General features: G+C 37.3%; 1 protein-coding gene across 19 annotated transcripts in view; it reads right to left on the reverse strand.

The window, feature by feature from the left end:
• Positions 1–17,199, reverse strand: part of LOC118269906 (sex determination protein fruitless) — a 77,190-nt gene continuing 59,991 nt past the window's right edge. For 2 of the 19 annotated variants that reach the window (XM_050706796.1, XM_050706805.1), the window contains 3 exons: positions 10,229–10,447; positions 8,751–8,865; positions 6,237–7,866 (listed from right to left, as the gene is read on the reverse strand). In XM_050706796.1, coding sequence (XP_050562753.1) covers positions 7,538–7,866; positions 8,751–8,865; positions 10,229–10,447 — 663 coding nt within the window. In that variant the 3' untranslated portion in view covers positions 6,237–7,537. Of the gene's footprint in view, positions 1,909–2,130; positions 5,649–6,236; positions 7,867–8,750; positions 8,866–9,060; positions 9,953–10,228; positions 10,448–10,657; positions 10,889–11,716; positions 11,819–11,900; positions 12,039–12,526; positions 12,908–13,128; positions 16,647–17,199 lie in introns of those variants that run through there. The other 17 variants (XM_050706798.1, XM_050706807.1, XM_050706810.1 and 14 more) reach the window with 16 other exon arrangements.

A 17,199-nucleotide genomic window follows, 5' to 3' on the forward strand; every position in this document is an offset into this window, starting at 1 on the left:
TTTTGAAGTGATGTATTTTATTTAGAGCATTAAATAAGTGAATATTTTTATAATCATACAAGTAAAGTTCAAAAATACTTTACTTGTAAAACCCTAAAACATTATATTGATTACGGCAGCGGCAAAAAATTGCACAATCAGAACGAGCCAAATTTAAAACTAGTATAATAAAAACAATAATAAAAAGGAACAACACATTTCAACAATAAATTAATTATTAACTAGAAAAGTGGGTGTGACTAGCCAAGCACTTATAACAGATGACTTCACATGCTACAATAACTAACCTACATTCTTAGATTGGGACTTATGACATCAATTAATGACTATCTATGAATATTAGTTATATATAATACTGATAAAATGAATTAATTACTGAAAGATGAGATTCAATGAAATATCATTCTTAACGAACAACAATATGACACATATTACGAATGCTAATATATATTGGACCGTTAAAAGCTAAATATTTACTTACACAAGTAAACGACGTGTTAAATTCACATGTCTCAATGTACGACACTTAACTATAAAGAGAAATCATTTACAATAGCTTTCCGATTGCAGAAACCATCGGATAGTTTTCTTCTAATAAATGAGCCAAAGGTCACAACATTTAGCGTGGACACTATCTACTTACATCATTATATTTAAAGGATTAAGCAGTTCCGTACTATATCATATCAATATAAGATAATAATTAATATCATCAGCAGATTCCAAAAGTCAGAAAATCTGATACAAGTCATCAAATGCGTTCCAATTCGATTATTTGAATATATTATCGCATCGTTCGTTCCCTTAGATATTATGGAATGTCGATTATTCTTGCTATGTCTGCAAGTCGAGAGTAAACATCTAATACCCTTAATTAATGTTATGCGATAAACGCAGACAATATTTATACAAAAATATAATTTATAATACATAGGACTACTAAGTATAAGAACGTGTTTTAATGTTAATTTGAATTTTGAACACGCATTAAGTTCCAAGATATTTTGCTACCTATAATTTTGACGATTACATTTACCAATTTACAATTTATTTACACTCAGACCTTACCGTCTCCATCTTAAAATCAATCACAAGCTGTTACCTTTCAGTCTTCATTCCATTATGTATAGTTACTTGCAAATAAATATGTTTCACCTTATACACTTACCTACGCACTATAAACACTAATGTTGTTACATTGAAGGTGTGGAATTTATCTACTACGACAAATCGTTGAAAAGAAGGGTGTTTTATTCAAAATAGCATTTGCTTGATCGTGTTCGATACTTAATAATAAAATCATAAGTGCTTCAATTGTTTCAAGTTTCAAAAACGCAATAACCCTTGACTAACTAAACTGAGCCTAAAATCTTTTGATAGCAATAAGAGCCTTTCCGGTATCTTACTGTTTAATTTTACCCTGTTAGTTAAATAAGTTGTAACAAAATTCAATACCTTACCCATACAGAACAATTTAAATTGAACGCACGAAAACGTGCGCCGTAACACATTCAATATAATAATTACCTTCCAAATCATGCACGAAGCACGTCAATGTAATTAAAATCTAGTCACATTAAACGAGAAACAAAGATATCGAGCTCAGATGGTAGGAGCGTCGCAGGGGTCGGGGGGCGTCTGTGCGGCGTCGCCGGCGCGCCTAGTGCTTGAGCAGCAGCGCGGCGTGCTTGTGGCGCAGGTGCGAGCGCAGCGTGTCGATGCGGCTGTACGTGGCCGGGCAGTACGGGCACGGCGAGCGCTGCGCCGTGTGCGAGTGGAAGTGGTGCCAGCGGTTGGACACCTCCTTGCCGCACGACTTGCAGCGCCACAGCGCCGCGCTGTCGGCCACGGCCACGAACATGGAGTGGTACGAGTACGGCGCCGCGCCCGCGCCGCCCGCCGCGCGCTCTGCAACAACAACCCGCTACAGGACCCCCGACACGCCCACAACCCCGACATGCGACACTCCGCCGTCGACTGCCCCTTTGGCTCTACGCTGTCATCTCTTCGTGACAAGGCTGCTCGTTTACAAAGTGTAAATCTGGTCGAGCCTCAATAAGTTGCACAGTTAAGTTTGTATTTTGCAGGTGGGTGTGGAGCATGTGAAACGCACAACTGAAACTACACGGATTTGTAACATACCACAATTTAATGTAAAAATTAGTAATAAATACAACAGATAAATGCAGGAGTTTGCAACATGTTAAAATTGCATTACATAACATCAAACAATGTGAAAAAAAATTGCATTAACTGCTTGCATAAAACAAAATTATTTAAATTAAAAACTTTTAACGGAGGCATCAAACCAAGACATCAAACAAAATATTCATAAACAACAAATCGTTCATAAAATTTCATGTAATAATATATAACAAGATCATTCGTCAGCTGTGAGGTACACGATTTGACACCCCCTCCCTATTAGTATTACACTATTGTGATATACGACACTATAACAAATTTGCTAATGTTATAAAGAAGAAACAAAATAAACATAACTAGACCATTGCTATCCTGAAAATAACGTTAGAGCTCATCCTGCACTCCATTGATTCAAATGATAATCACATCCTTGTGATACAAATGTAAATTTTAATATACAATAAATTGGAATATTCAATAGATTGGCCAAATAAGTGACTAGGTCTACAAGACCTCAATTTCATAAGACTAAATTTAGTAATTCGTTAACCTTATGTATAAAATTCCATATGGCATAAAGTTAGCTTTCATTAAGTCCGAATGTGGTCACCATTACAATTATTAAGTTGCATACTTTTTGAAAGCTGAAAAGAGATCAAAGGTAGATATTTTCTGAGCCAAACGGTGTGATTCTCCAAAATATTCTGGCCAGACACTATCATAGTATCCTAACCTAAAATATCTAAAATAATATTCTATGTTACTAATCAATCAATTTGCTATAGCAAATTCAATATTAAAAATTGGTCTCGAGTGATAGTAATATAAAAATGCATTCACGATTAGATGAAGCGTTTAACGCGTGGGCAGATTGGGAGATCAGCACGATCATCGACTCGCTGGGCAATGGGACCCGTAACGGATAGCTATGATCTATCTCAACAATAGACATTAACTTGCGCGACAATAAATTATTAAATAGTACACATCTATTACGATTGGCAGAGGTAAACAAGCTAATTAATAATATTACCAGCTATAAAACCTGTACATCACCGTAACCCAAACTGCGATTCACTAAGTAGAAATAGAAATTAGGAGTAGTCACTTATGTAAATACAAATAGGTAGTTACTCTCTTGAATGATATTTATTATATACTTTTAAAATATCATTTAGTTTGGTTACGTAATTAAATAACTAGTAATATTGCACTGAGTATGAAATGCTATCAAATAATAAGCGCCCACATAACTATGAACAGTAGGTATAAAAATCTTTGATATCCTTAAAGTAAATATAAAATCTTTATGGAAGAAATGTTTGGTGACTTCATCATAATTATATACAGGGACGCATGAGCTTCGTGCTTACATATACATATCGAGTGGGCCCCTATATTCAATAGTCAATTGTATAATCTAGCTATAAGTTATGACTATTTTCAAAAAATTGCACAAGTGGAATTGCATGTTCACAGCTACTAAACAGCACAACAGCACTAACGCCACAACTAAAGTTATGGGAAACGATCATGGATTCACTATTCGGATGTGATAAATTCCTAACTCCATCAATGAACGTTTTATATTTGGTAGGCAAGGATCAGATTCATATATTATGTAAATGGTGTCTTATCATTAGGTACTCATTATATATTTATGTACTAGAAAACTTGAAGATCTCTGAAAAAATTAAGGTAAAATCTCGAGTGATACTGTAATCTCTAGGCGTGTAACGATCCATGCATTATTTACCCGTTGACCAGATAGATGCGACCTCAACTGGATGCTAGATGCCTTACATTTAATGCAAAGTAACTAATCATTAATAATATTATAATAGGAGTCGAATCGTAGCGTGTTAACACTCTTGGTTCTAGCACCATTCCTTTTTATCACATTTCAGTTACCGTACCACTCTAAAGTGTTTAGCTAAAAATGTAACAATCTTAAATCTTAATTGAAAAATACATACATAATAAACGCTAGGTTAGTCCCAATCGTAGAATGCCAATATTAGTTACTAAATGCGCAACCTCCAAACGTTCCATCCTAACTTATATTAATTGATTGAAAGAGGTCTTTGACCCCAAGCACCGATCACACGAGTGGGCGACGGCCGGCCGGCACGGCTCGGGCCCGGTACCACAAACTAAACACCTACCAACGATAAAATAATAAAACATGTTAACATCTCAACTCGATTACTTTTAACCGTCAACACAATATAAACGAAATCAATGTTACTATATGATGAATCGATTAAAAACAAACAACACTAATAAATCATATTATATATGCAGTTATATAAATATAAAAGTATATTAAATCAGACAATAGAATATATCTAAGTATAAAAAAACAATCTCCGTAAATAGATCAACTAGTCTAGTATAAAAATCTTTTCGTATGTTTCCTTAGGCGCTATCCTTTAATACATCACAAATCCTTAATAATTATCCATCTTGCAAAGGCCTCATAGAGTTACAAATGCATCTACACTGAGATTCAGTCAATATTTATACGTCGTTGACCAACGACTAATCACAATCTCTTGCCAGTCCCCAAATATCCTTCTGATGTCGTTCCATACCACCCACAGGATTCAATAACATAAATATAATTAGCTACAGGAAACTCATAATTTCCTATCTAATGAATAAATATAACAAGAAACTGTTGGCCCGTATCTGGGCCACCGCTAATAGCCAGCATCACTTCGCGGTCGCACCGCTACTCGATATAATGTATATTCTTAATATCTTAAGGTTCCTATCGATACAATATAAAAAATAATATGGTAATAGTAAAATTAACATCATATTATTGCTTTTGCCCGTTCCCGTATAGCGATTGGTATAGAAAAAAATTTGCTTACCTACTACATACGTTTCGAGTCATTATTTCAGTAACATCGACATAGGTATATTCCAGACGAGGAATCTTATACAAGATCACACTGGGGCAAGTCAAACGCACAACCGAGACGATACTAAAACGAGTCGCCCGCCGTGTGCGGGCTACATTAAGAAAGGCCCGTTTAAGTAATAGCACTTCAGCTTAATCCTAAATAGGAAGCGGTTTCGACGCGAGACGGTCCGTTAAAATTTTGACACATGAACAACGACATAGTCTGGGCTGGCGAGGGCTAGCGCTCACAGAGCGTCGAGGCCGAGCCAGTACATGGACAATCAGTCGAAGCCCGCGTCCAGCGGGTTGGCGTAGAGCGGCGCGTGCGCGGGCGCGGGCGCGGGCGGCGCGGGCGCCTCGAACTTGCGCGTGTCGGGGTTGTACGCGGGGTGCTTGAACTTGCAGTGCGTGCGCAGGTTGTCGGAGCGCGTGTACGTGGCGCGGCACAGCGGGCACTCGAAGCGGCCCGGGAAGTGCACGTGGTAGTGGTTGCGGATGTGCGTCACCACCTTGCCGCACAGCTTGCAGCGGTGCAGGTTGAGCGCGCCCGCCACGCGCTCGAACGTCAGCCGCATGTGCCAGCCCTTCGAGCCTGCAACCAGCCATGCGTCATCCACTGTATGGCCCACTCGGCCCAGCACCACGCGGCCAATGCCGCAGTGCCAGCCACGCGAGCCCCGACCGTGCTACACTCTACAGTGCGCCACTCACTGACCACCGGTACTGGGGCATTAGTTACGTGATGCGGTTTCTTCTGAGGTTCACAATCATCTTTTACGTGTACCATTAACAGATTTAAAACAATTTGCAAAACAAGATTCGATTAAACAATGTTTACAATATTTTAGCACTATTTAAGCCTTAATAGTAACTGTTAACGCTGTACTATGCCTTTCCTAGAACTATTATAGTATAAAAGCGTTAATAATATTTAATAAAGTTGAAAACAAAACTTTGGAAATTATTTATTTGTAACAAAATAGTAATATTCAATGGAGATCCATGCATAAATGAATCAATGATACTGAAGAAATGGTGTTTGTTATTGTCAGTGTTACATTTGCATGAAAATTTGTTAATTACTGTCACCAAGCCTGTAATGCAGAAGGCGATTTATAGAGAGAAATAGGTCTGCTATATATAAAGAAAGCATGGATAGAGGATGAAATGAAAAGAAAAGTGGTATAAATAAAGAAATATATTTGCAACAAACACACAATAACGATAGACTTACATACGAATTTTATCGAAGTCAATGGGAAATAAATTAAAATTAAGAGGTATGTTCCTAAATCACATAAAAGTCAGTCTTGGACGTCAGCGATAAAATTGTAGCTGATGTCGTTTCATAATACTACAAGGAACAACAAGAGATCATAATAAGTTTGTAGCTACAAACTTTTTATCGAAATTGATTTATAAGGCACCTCAATTGATCTGCAATCTTTTATTATTATTATTTTTATGACCGAGACCACAAAACTAAGGCACTAATTGTGTGTATTTTTACTATATCTTTAAAATTGTATTATTATTTTATATTCCCATTTATTTATAATGTGACAACTACGAAAAATATTATCGTATGGTGCATCTACATCTAGAGAATGCTCCAATCGCGGTCGGTGATTGAAAAGTACAACCGCGCGGCCCGCCAGACGCACGCGAACGGTACGTTCGTCAGATGCGGACACACCTTTAGATTTCGTGTAAGAAAGTTATTGAAAGAAGCTGATCATTTGAGTTGAGAATATCAATTACATAAAACCTTATTCTCGTCGACAGCAAAGCCACTTTGGTACTAATATTATAAAATTACTGAAATAAATAAAAAGACATACATTGTTAACACATGAGGTTGTTTGAGCACAATGCTACTTTATCACAATACATAAAATCCGGGTTATTAAAGGAGCAAAGAAAAATAATATCCAATGATACTGCGTCGTAAAATTTAAGAAAAATTTTGCAATTTTCTTGCATTCAGTTCAGCACTTTGACAAAATATTTCATTAATTTGGTTATTGATTTATGCTAATAGCAGTTTTAATTTTATATTGAACTTTTCACATCCAATAAATGTATTTGTCTCAAAATAATACTTTAAGGTAATACAACTTCATAAGATAACTAGTATGATTGAAATAAAAATATTTTCGAACAATGTTAAAATAATGAACTTAAATTGAACAACGTGAAAACAATGAACTTAAAAAAATCACACCACACCTTAATCTAGTTACAAAATGTCAATTAAGCGCATTGTGTTAAAATTGTAGTTTATTAGTAAGGTAATAGGCAAGATAGGTAAGTTAACAATTAATTGTTAAGCCCTGAGTGTGTGTTACAGATACACTGTGATCACAAAATGTTAGCTACCCATCCACTCGTTAGACCGCAATACATAAGTACTAATACTATATGACGTAAGTAAGCAATGAGATTCATTGACTCTTAGTTGACTACCTAAATTAAGAAGGTTTAACTTAGTTCGCATTTCTTCTGTATATTAGACAGATTATTAGACTTTAATATAGAACAATGCTTCATGCGAAGGTGTCTCTTAAGGTTATCGGCTCGCGTGAGCGTTATAGGACACATGGGACACTTGTGCTGCTCGGGATTGTGTGACTTCATATGTTTTTTAAGATTATTTACTAGTTTCCCGCAAATGTTACATGACTCGGGAACACTTAAAGGTCTGTTGGTCAATGCCAAACCGAATGATTTGACAATATTTTCAACACTGGCTAATTTATTTGTAAATGGTTCCCATGGCTTTTTATTTTCGTCAACGCCACAATTTTCACCTGTAAGATACGTAAGATTTTCACTTCGGATATAATTAAGAAGGCATGCTTAAGTTCTTCACTGACACGAGACTTCGTAAAGCAAAAACACTCTTTCCATTACCGTTGGATAATAATTCCATTTAAAAATTCTTACATGCATTCCTAACTCGTAATTGTAATTATATTTTCCCTTTAGATAGCACCAAATATAATTTGCTTATACTAATATTATAAATAATTATACATATTTTTACTATAATCATCTTAATTTTGAGCCTTAACTAGATATTGAAATAGTGTCAATATTGCACGACCTATAACCCTCGGGGGCGCCAAATCTTTATAAAACAGAAATCTTATGACACCGTATTCTTCAAAGTAAAAACGAAAAGTCTAAAAGCGTACCATACTAAGTTAAAAGAATATTAAAGCGTCTATGGTTAGTGCTAATTGACAATGGAATGGTAAGCAACAATGAGTGACATGCTGCAGGGTGTTGTTAGCATGCATTATTAGTGGTCTCTAGTGCAGAGATCCCAACCCAGGTTTAAAATGGATTAATATCTCTGATTCATTTATAACAAGCGAAATAAATGGGTAAAATAAAAGTTAAAGCATCAAACATCTAAACACAGGCAACATTGAGTGTCTGTCAGTTGTTATGCCAAATAATTAAAAAAACAACTCATTTTCAAAAATTCATAAAAAAATTGATTTGTAATACATATTGCTTTTGAAATTAACAACTGACAAACATTGTAAATTAATGACCACCAACAAAATTAAGAACGTGAATAAGTTTACTAGTAGTTGAAATATATTTGAGTAAGTATACTCTGTTGTAAAACTGAATTTGGTTCATAATTCTGTTAGTGGTAATTGTACAGGAAAAAAGAACTCACCATCGATGGTGTCTGTCTGGTCTGGGTGTGGTTGTAACATGGGCTCATTGTCGTTACACTCGTTGCCAAGGCTTTGCTGGGTCAGTATCGATGCCATTTCCGTTACTCCCATACTCTGGAAAATCAGCATGCACTTTATAAAAAAAAAGTAACTTTGCTAACAATAACAATTATTTAAAACATTATTTTTGCTATACTTAAATGTTTTCCTTCAAATGAGGAAACATTTTCAGTTATTGAGAATTATAAGTTTGCAAGATAATAAGGTCACCCAGGTAGCGAAAAAATATGTATAAATAATAAAACAATATTGAATTTTTTCATTTTAATAATAAAGTTTGTGTCTGACACATTATTTTAACAAATAAAAATTACAGAGAATTAATGACAAGCATTATAATTTATATCAACAATATAATAATGGAAGTGAATTCAAGATGTGGATACATATTGAAAATGCATGTTTCTTCATCACAATATTTTAACTATTTTAAGACTGGTCAGTTTAACTGGTAAGATTAAGTTTAATCAGTCTTTTATGCCAAAGTTTTGATAATACTACCATTTACATCATTTAGTAATTTTAGTAATAGTTAATAAAATTAACTTTATGCTGGAATAGTATTATGACAACTGAAGTGTATTAATTGACCAATGTGCTATTATCTACTTTTGCATTTCTTCAAATTTTAAACGATTACATATCCAACTAGCACTAGCACCATTGAACTTTTGCCAATATGTACTAGCGTGTTTTTTATACCTAACTATTGATCTGGCGTTTCTCTTCTAGGAGGTATATTTGTGTTAGTAGAATGTTCACGATCTCGACAAAATTTGTGAGCTTTGCATTTGTCGTGGTGATTCACTATTTCTAGTCTAAAGTTAGAGTTGCCTTCAACAAAGGAAGTTCTATTGACAGTCAGCTCGTGTGACCATCTCCTACAGTAAGTACAATACATAATGTTTTGAAATTTATCATATTGCAGCCATGGGTACAGAGTTAGCCAACTTAATCGGAATTTCCCGGTTTTTTTAGAATTTACAGGAGATTGTCGCGATGATTTCGAAGGTGTAGTAATCTGTTGGGGCGGGAGGGCGAGAATTGAGGCGAGTATGTTGCTATCGGGCCGTTTAATGCTTAGGTCCAAATACTGGTGGTTAGATTCTTCCGGGACAGCCATGCAAGTCCAGCCTGAACTCTGCCAACAAAGAAGGAAAGGCTCTGCTTTACAACTTGTGATATTATCTTTTATTTAGGCAGATCCCTTCCTTCCTGTTGACACAGATCCGCGGATCGTTAGAAAATAACTAAGATAACAGAAGAAAAAGATCATCCTCGGTAAGAATGGGAAGATAATTTCTAATTTTGACTAGTTAAACCAAGATGAAAACCTCCTCCTTCTTGGGAAGTTGGTTGATAAAAAAATATATTAAGTTTTTTCTGATGTTGAGATTTGACAGGATGATGTGTTTACCTGGAGGTGCGTCTGGTCGAAAGGGGGCGGCGGGTGGAGGGCGGGCGCGTGCGGGGCCAGCGGCGCGTGCGGCGGGTACGGGGACTCCGGCTCCTGCTTCACGTGCGGCGTGTGCGCCGGCGACCGCGCCACCGACCGCGCCGGCGTGTGCGCCGGGGGCGGCGTCGACGGCTCCGACCCCGACCCCGTAGACCCGCACTTCGCCGACTTCACATGCCCCTGTACAGCATTACTGTTAATATCGACTTAACCAATACTTATGAATCAAAACACCTATAAATTCTGTTAAAAAATTTAAATTAACAAATAACATGTTTAGCAGTACTTTAAAACTCACCGTTGATCCCTGTAAAATAAATTATATAGGTAATTTAAACAGATACTTAAGCGCATCATTCGCTATAGAAATCTTTTATTTGTCTTCCTTACCTCGTAGTGCCTGTAAGAATGGTCGACGTCGTCTCGTGGTACCGTGGAGTTCTTTCTGCGTCTCTTCTCCGGAGGGATTGCATGCGAGGGGTGAGCCGGGTGCGCGGGGGGCGCGGCCGACAGGGGGGTGTGGGGAGCCGGCGGCGCGCAGTGCGCGGCCGGGGGCGTGGCGAAGGACTCCGAACGGGAAAGGTTCTCCGCACTCACTGACGGAGTCGACCGATCCTCCGACTGAGAATACACAAATACCACTCTTACATAACATATCTAACAAAAATGATTAAAAACATGTTCTGATACAACCATATTCTTAAAGAATATCTTGTAGCCATTAAACAGAAAATAAAATAAAAACGAAATCTTTGCCCAACAAAAATATACATAAGATTAATTTCTAAGATTACAGTAAATTATACGATTTCGTATTCTGCACGAATTGAATCCTATAAACCTAACTCTCACATTGGCGTCCATAATCCAACGGTTTTTATCGAGTTGATGCGTTTATGGATGCATATCTTTTTTATATCGTTGGGCATAACGGTTTCGTGACGTCATCGCGTTAATTTTAAATTAGGACTATCTTTTAAATTCACCTACAACATTCTAGCTATACTTTAATTCTAGACTGCAGGAAATGAGCGTTGTTTATCACTACTTTAGACTTAATAGTGCAAAAATTATCATTTCTAAATTCGATGTCTATGTAACTTTAGTGTTAAGCTGTCGTTCTACCAAAAATTCAAGGCTAACAAGCGATAACTAATAAAACGTATATTCAACACGCATGAGACTTTTAAGTAAAAATGGAAACCTATAAAATTCTGATTAAAATTGTTCTTATTTTCGAAAAAAAAAGGTCCGAAATGGAGATTTGAAATCTAGTAGATGTTGTTATTGAATATATTAGAATTAGTATACACTGGGTAAAGTTAGCATATCTATCGATATTATAATCGGATAATGGCATGGAACATACATAATTATGTAAAATATTAAAAAAATAAATTATTTACGTAATTTTGCTTAACTAATAATTTAGTGTGAGTTTAGACTTACCTTTGGATTCAATGTATTATTTTCGGTCAAACCTCTAACTTGTAAACTTTCAGCTGTTTTTAGGAACATCGGTAGCATATTTTGGCCAACATTCACTTCACCCTGGAATAACAAAATTATTTAAAAATATAACATAATCTAACACTTAAACATAGGCTCATTTTATTTCAGTGTATCTTAATACCTTGTACATGAAATCCAAAAGAGATTTCATTTCTGAGAATCGTACATCTTTGAGGAATATTATCGGATGTGGATGAGAGTTCTGTAGGAATATGCTTTCAAAATATGGGGAACATGCGGAGAGTATCGTCTGGTGTGCCTGGAACAATAGAAAAAAAAAACACATTTTCACAAGTTTGCTTTAAAAATAGCACGTGTAATTTAAACAAAAGAAATGATGCAGAGCTATGTGAAGGTCTTTACGATTCTGTTAGCATTATATAGAAACAGTGCATAACTGCCATTTTGGCAGACCTATTGTTATTACAATTAGGTGGTAAACGTTTTTTCATGGACTAGGTTTTCAGACACAAGGCTTTCAGTGTTTGCTTGGGGGCCTTTGTAAGGTAATACTATGTTATATTCGCATAGCTGGGTGTTATTTGCGAAACGTACCCTCTCCAAATATTAAAGTAAGCTTGTTATGTACAACTGTATAGTCAGATATATTTAATTCATCACGACATTATCGTTTCAATAGGATTTTTGTCCTGTGTCATGGATGCGTTTAGAAATACATTATCCAGAGTCGGGACAAGCATATTTTGTGGAAAACGTGCGTCGTAACACATTCAATATAATAATTACCTTCCAAATCATGCACGAAGCACGTCAATGTAATTAAAATCTAGTCACATTAAACGAGAAACAAAGATATCGAGCTCAGATGGTAGGAGCGTCGCAGGGGTCGGGGGGCGTCTGTGCGGCGTCGCCGGCGCGCCTAGTGCTTGAGCAGCAGCGCGGCGTGCTTGTGGCGCAGGTGCGAGCGCAGCGTGTCGATGCGGCTGTACGTGGCCGGGCAGTACGGGCACGGCGAGCGCTGCGCCGTGTGCGAGTGGAAGTGGTGCCAGCGGTTGGACACCTCCTTGCCGCACGACTTGCAGCGCCACAGCGCCGCGCTGTCGGCCACGGCCACGAACATGGAGTGGTACGAGTACGGCGCCGCGCCCGCGCCGCCCGCCGCGCGCTCTGCAACAACAACCCGCTACAGGACCCCCGACACGCCCACAACCCCGACATGCGACACTCCGCCGTCGACTGCCCCTTTGGCTCTACGCTGTCATCTCTTCGTGACAAGGCTGCTCGTTTACAAAGTGTAAATCTGGTCGAGCCTTAATAAGTTGCACAGTTAATTTGTATTTTGCAGGTGGGTGTGGAGCATGTGAAACGCACAACTGAAACTACACGGATTTGTAACATACCACAATTTAATGTAAAAATTAGTAATAAATACAACAGATAAATGCAGGAGTTTGCAACATGTTAAAATTGCATTACATAACATCAAACAATGTGAAAAAAAAATTGCATTAACTGCTTGCATAAAACAAAATTATTTAAATTAAAAACTTTTAACGGAGGCATCAAACCAAGACATCAAACAAAATATTCATAAACAACAAATCGTTCATAAAATTTCATGTAATAATATATAACAAGATCATTCGTCAGCTGTGAGGTACACGATTTGACACCCCTCCCTATTAGTATTACACTATTGTGATATACGACACTATAACAAATTTGCTAATGTTATAAAGAAGAAACAAAATAAACATAACTAGACCATTGCTATCCTGAAAATAACGTTAGAGCTCATCCTGCACTCCATTGATTCAAATGATAATCACATCCTTGTGATACAAATGTAAATTTTAATATACAATAAATTGGAATATTCAATAGATTGGCCAAATAAGTGACTAGGTCTACAAGACCTCAATTTCATAAGACTAAATTTAGTAATTCGTTAACCTTATGTATAAAATTCCATATGGCATAAAGTTAGCTTTCATTAAGTCCGAATGTGGTCACCATTACAATTATTAAGTTGCATACTTTTTGAAAGCTGAAAAGAGATCAAAGGTAGATATTTTCTGAGCCAAACGGTGTGATTCTCCAAAATATTCTGGCCAGACACTATCATAGTATCCTAACCTAAAATATCTAAAATAATATTCTATGTTACTAATCAATCAATTTGCTATAGCAAATTCAATATTAAAAATTGGTCTCGAGTGATAGTAATATAAAAATGCATTCACGATTAGATGAAGCGTTTAACGCGTGGGCAGATTGGGAGATCAGCACGATCATCGACTCGCTGGGCAATGGGACCCGTAACGGATAGCTATGATCTATCTCAACAATAGACATTAACTTGCGCGACAATAAATTATTAAATAGTACACATCTATTACGATTGGCAGAGGTAAACAAGCTAATTAATAATATTACCAGCTATAAAACCTGTACATCACCGTAACCCAAACTGCGATTCACTAAGTAGAAATAGAAATTAGGAGTAGTCACTTATGTAAATACAAATAGGTAGTTACTCTCTTGAATGATATTTATTATATACTTTTAAAATATCATTTAGTTTGGTTACGTAATTAAATAACTAGTAATATTGCACTGAGTATGAAATGCTATCAAATAATAAGCGCCCACATAACTATGAACAGTAGGTATAAAAATCTTTGATATCCTTAAAGTAAATATAAAATCTTTATGGAAGAAATGTTTGGTGACTTCATCATAATTATATACAGGGACGCATGAGCTTCGTGCTTACATATACATATCGAGTGGGCCCCTATATTCAATAGTCAATTGTATAATCTAGCTATAAGTTATGACTATTTTCAAAAAATTGCACAAGTGGAATTGCATGTTCACAGCTACTAAACAGCACAACAGCACTAACGCCACAACTAAAGTTATGGGAAACGATCATGGATTCACTATTCGGATGTGATAAATTCCTAACTCCATCAATGAACGTTTTATATTTGGTAGGCAAGGATCAGATTCATATATTATGTAAATGGTGTCTTATCATTAGGTACTCATTATATATTTATGTACTAGAAAACTTGAAGATCTCTGAAAAAATTAAGGTAAAATCTCGAGTGATACTGTAATCTCTAGGCGTGTAACGATCCATGCATTATTTACCCGTTGACCAGATAGATGCGACCTCAACTGGATGCTAGATGCCTTACATTTAATGCAAAGTAACTAATCATTAATAATATTATAATAGGAGTCGAATCGTAGCGTGTTAACACTCTTGGTTCTAGCACCATTCCTTTTTATCACATTTCAGTTACCGTACCACTCTAAAGTGTTTAGCTAAAAATGTAACAATCTTAAATCTTAATTGAAAAATACATACATAATAAACGCTAGGTTAGTCCCAATCGTAGAATGCCAATATTAGTTACTAAATGCGCAACCTCCAAACGTTCCATCCTAACTTATATTAATTGATTGAAAGAGGTCTTTGACCCCAAGCACCGATCACACGAGTGGGCGACGGCCGGCCGGCACGGCTCGGGCCCGGTACCACAAACTAAACACCTACCAACGATAAAATAATAAAACATGTTAACATCTCAACTCGATTACTTTTAACCGTCAACACAATATAAACGAAATCAATGTTACTATATGATGAATCGATTAAAAACAAACAACACTAATAAATCATATTATATATGCAGTTATATAAATATAAAAGTATATTAAATCAGACAATAGAATATATCTAAGTATAAAAAAACAATCTCCGTAAATAGATCAACTAGTCTAGTATAAAAATCTTTTCGTATGTTTCCTTAGGCGCTATCCTTTAATACATCACAAATCCTTAATAATTATCCATCTTGCAAAGGCCTCATAGAGTTACAAATGCATCTACACTGAGATTCAGTCAATATTTATACGTCGTTGACCAACGACTAATCACAATCTCTTGCCAGTCCCCAAATATCCTTCTGATGTCGTTCCATACCACCCACAGGATTCAATAACATAAATATAATTAGCTACAGGAAACTCATAATTTCCTATCTAATGAATAAATATAACAAGAAACTGTTGGCCCGTATCTGGGCCACCGCTAATAGCCAGCATCACTTCGCGGTCGCACCGCTACTCGATATAATGTATATTCTTAATATCTTAAGGTTCCTATCGATACAATATAAAAAATAATATGGTAATAGTAAAATTAACATCATATTATTGCTTTTGCCCGTTCCCGTATAGCGATTGGTATAGAAAAAAATTTGCTTACCTACTACATACGTTTCGAGTCATTATTTCAGTAACATCGACATAGGTATATTCCAGACGAGGAATCTTATACAAGATCACACTGGGGCAAGTCAAACGCACAACCGAGACGATACTAAAACGAGTCGCCCGCCGTGTGCGGGCTACATTAAGAAAGGCCCGTTTAAGTAATAGCACTTCAGCTTAATCCTAAATAGGAAGCGGTTTCGACGCGAGACGGTCCGTTAAAATTTTGACACATGAACAACGACATAGTCTGGGCTGGCGAGGGCTAGCGCTCACAGAGCGTCGAGGCCGAGCCAGTACATGGACAATCAGTCGAAGCCCGCGTCCAGCGGGTTGGCGTAGAGCGGCGCGTGCGCGGGCGCGGGCGCGGGCGGCGCGGGCGCCTCGAACTTGCGCGTGTCGGGGTTGTACGCGGGGTGCTTGAACTTGCAGTGCGTGCGCAGGTTGTCGGAGCGCGTGTACGTGGCGCGGCACAGCGGGCACTCGAAGCGGCCCGGGAAGTGCACGTGGTAGTGGTTGCGGATGTGCGTCACCACCTTGCCGCACAGCTTGCAGCGGTGCAGGTTGAGCGCGCCCGCCACGCGCTCGAACGTCAGCCGCATGTGCCAGCCCTTCGAGCCTGCAACCAGCCATGCGTCATCCACTGTATGGCCCACTCGGCCCAGCACCACGCGGCCAATGCCGCAGTGCCAGCCACGCGAGCCCCGACCGTGCTACACTCTACAGTGCGCCACTCACTGACCACCGGTACTGGGGCATTAGTTACGTGATGCGGTTTCTTCTGAGGTTCACAATCATCTTTTACGTGTACCATTAACAGATTTAAAACAATTTGCAAAACAAGATTCGATTAAACAATGTTTACAATATTTTAGCACTATTTAAGCCTTAATAGTAACTGTTAACGCTGTACTATGCCTTTCCTAGAACTATTATAGTATAAAAGCGTTAATAATATTTAATAAAGTTGAAAACAAAACTTTGGAAATTATTTATTTGTAACAAAATAGTAATATTCAATGGAGATCCATGCATAAATGAATCAATGATACTGAAGAAATGGTGTTTGTTATTGTCAGTGTTACATTTGCATGAAAATTTGTTAATTACTGTCACCAAGCCTGTAATGCAGAAGGCGATTTATAGAGAGAAATAGGTCTGCTATATATAAA

Source organism: Spodoptera frugiperda, chromosome 30 (assembly GCF_023101765.2).
Source record: "Spodoptera frugiperda isolate SF20-4 chromosome 30, AGI-APGP_CSIRO_Sfru_2.0, whole genome shotgun sequence".
Lineage (NCBI taxonomy): Eukaryota > Metazoa > Arthropoda > Insecta > Lepidoptera > Noctuidae > Spodoptera > Spodoptera frugiperda.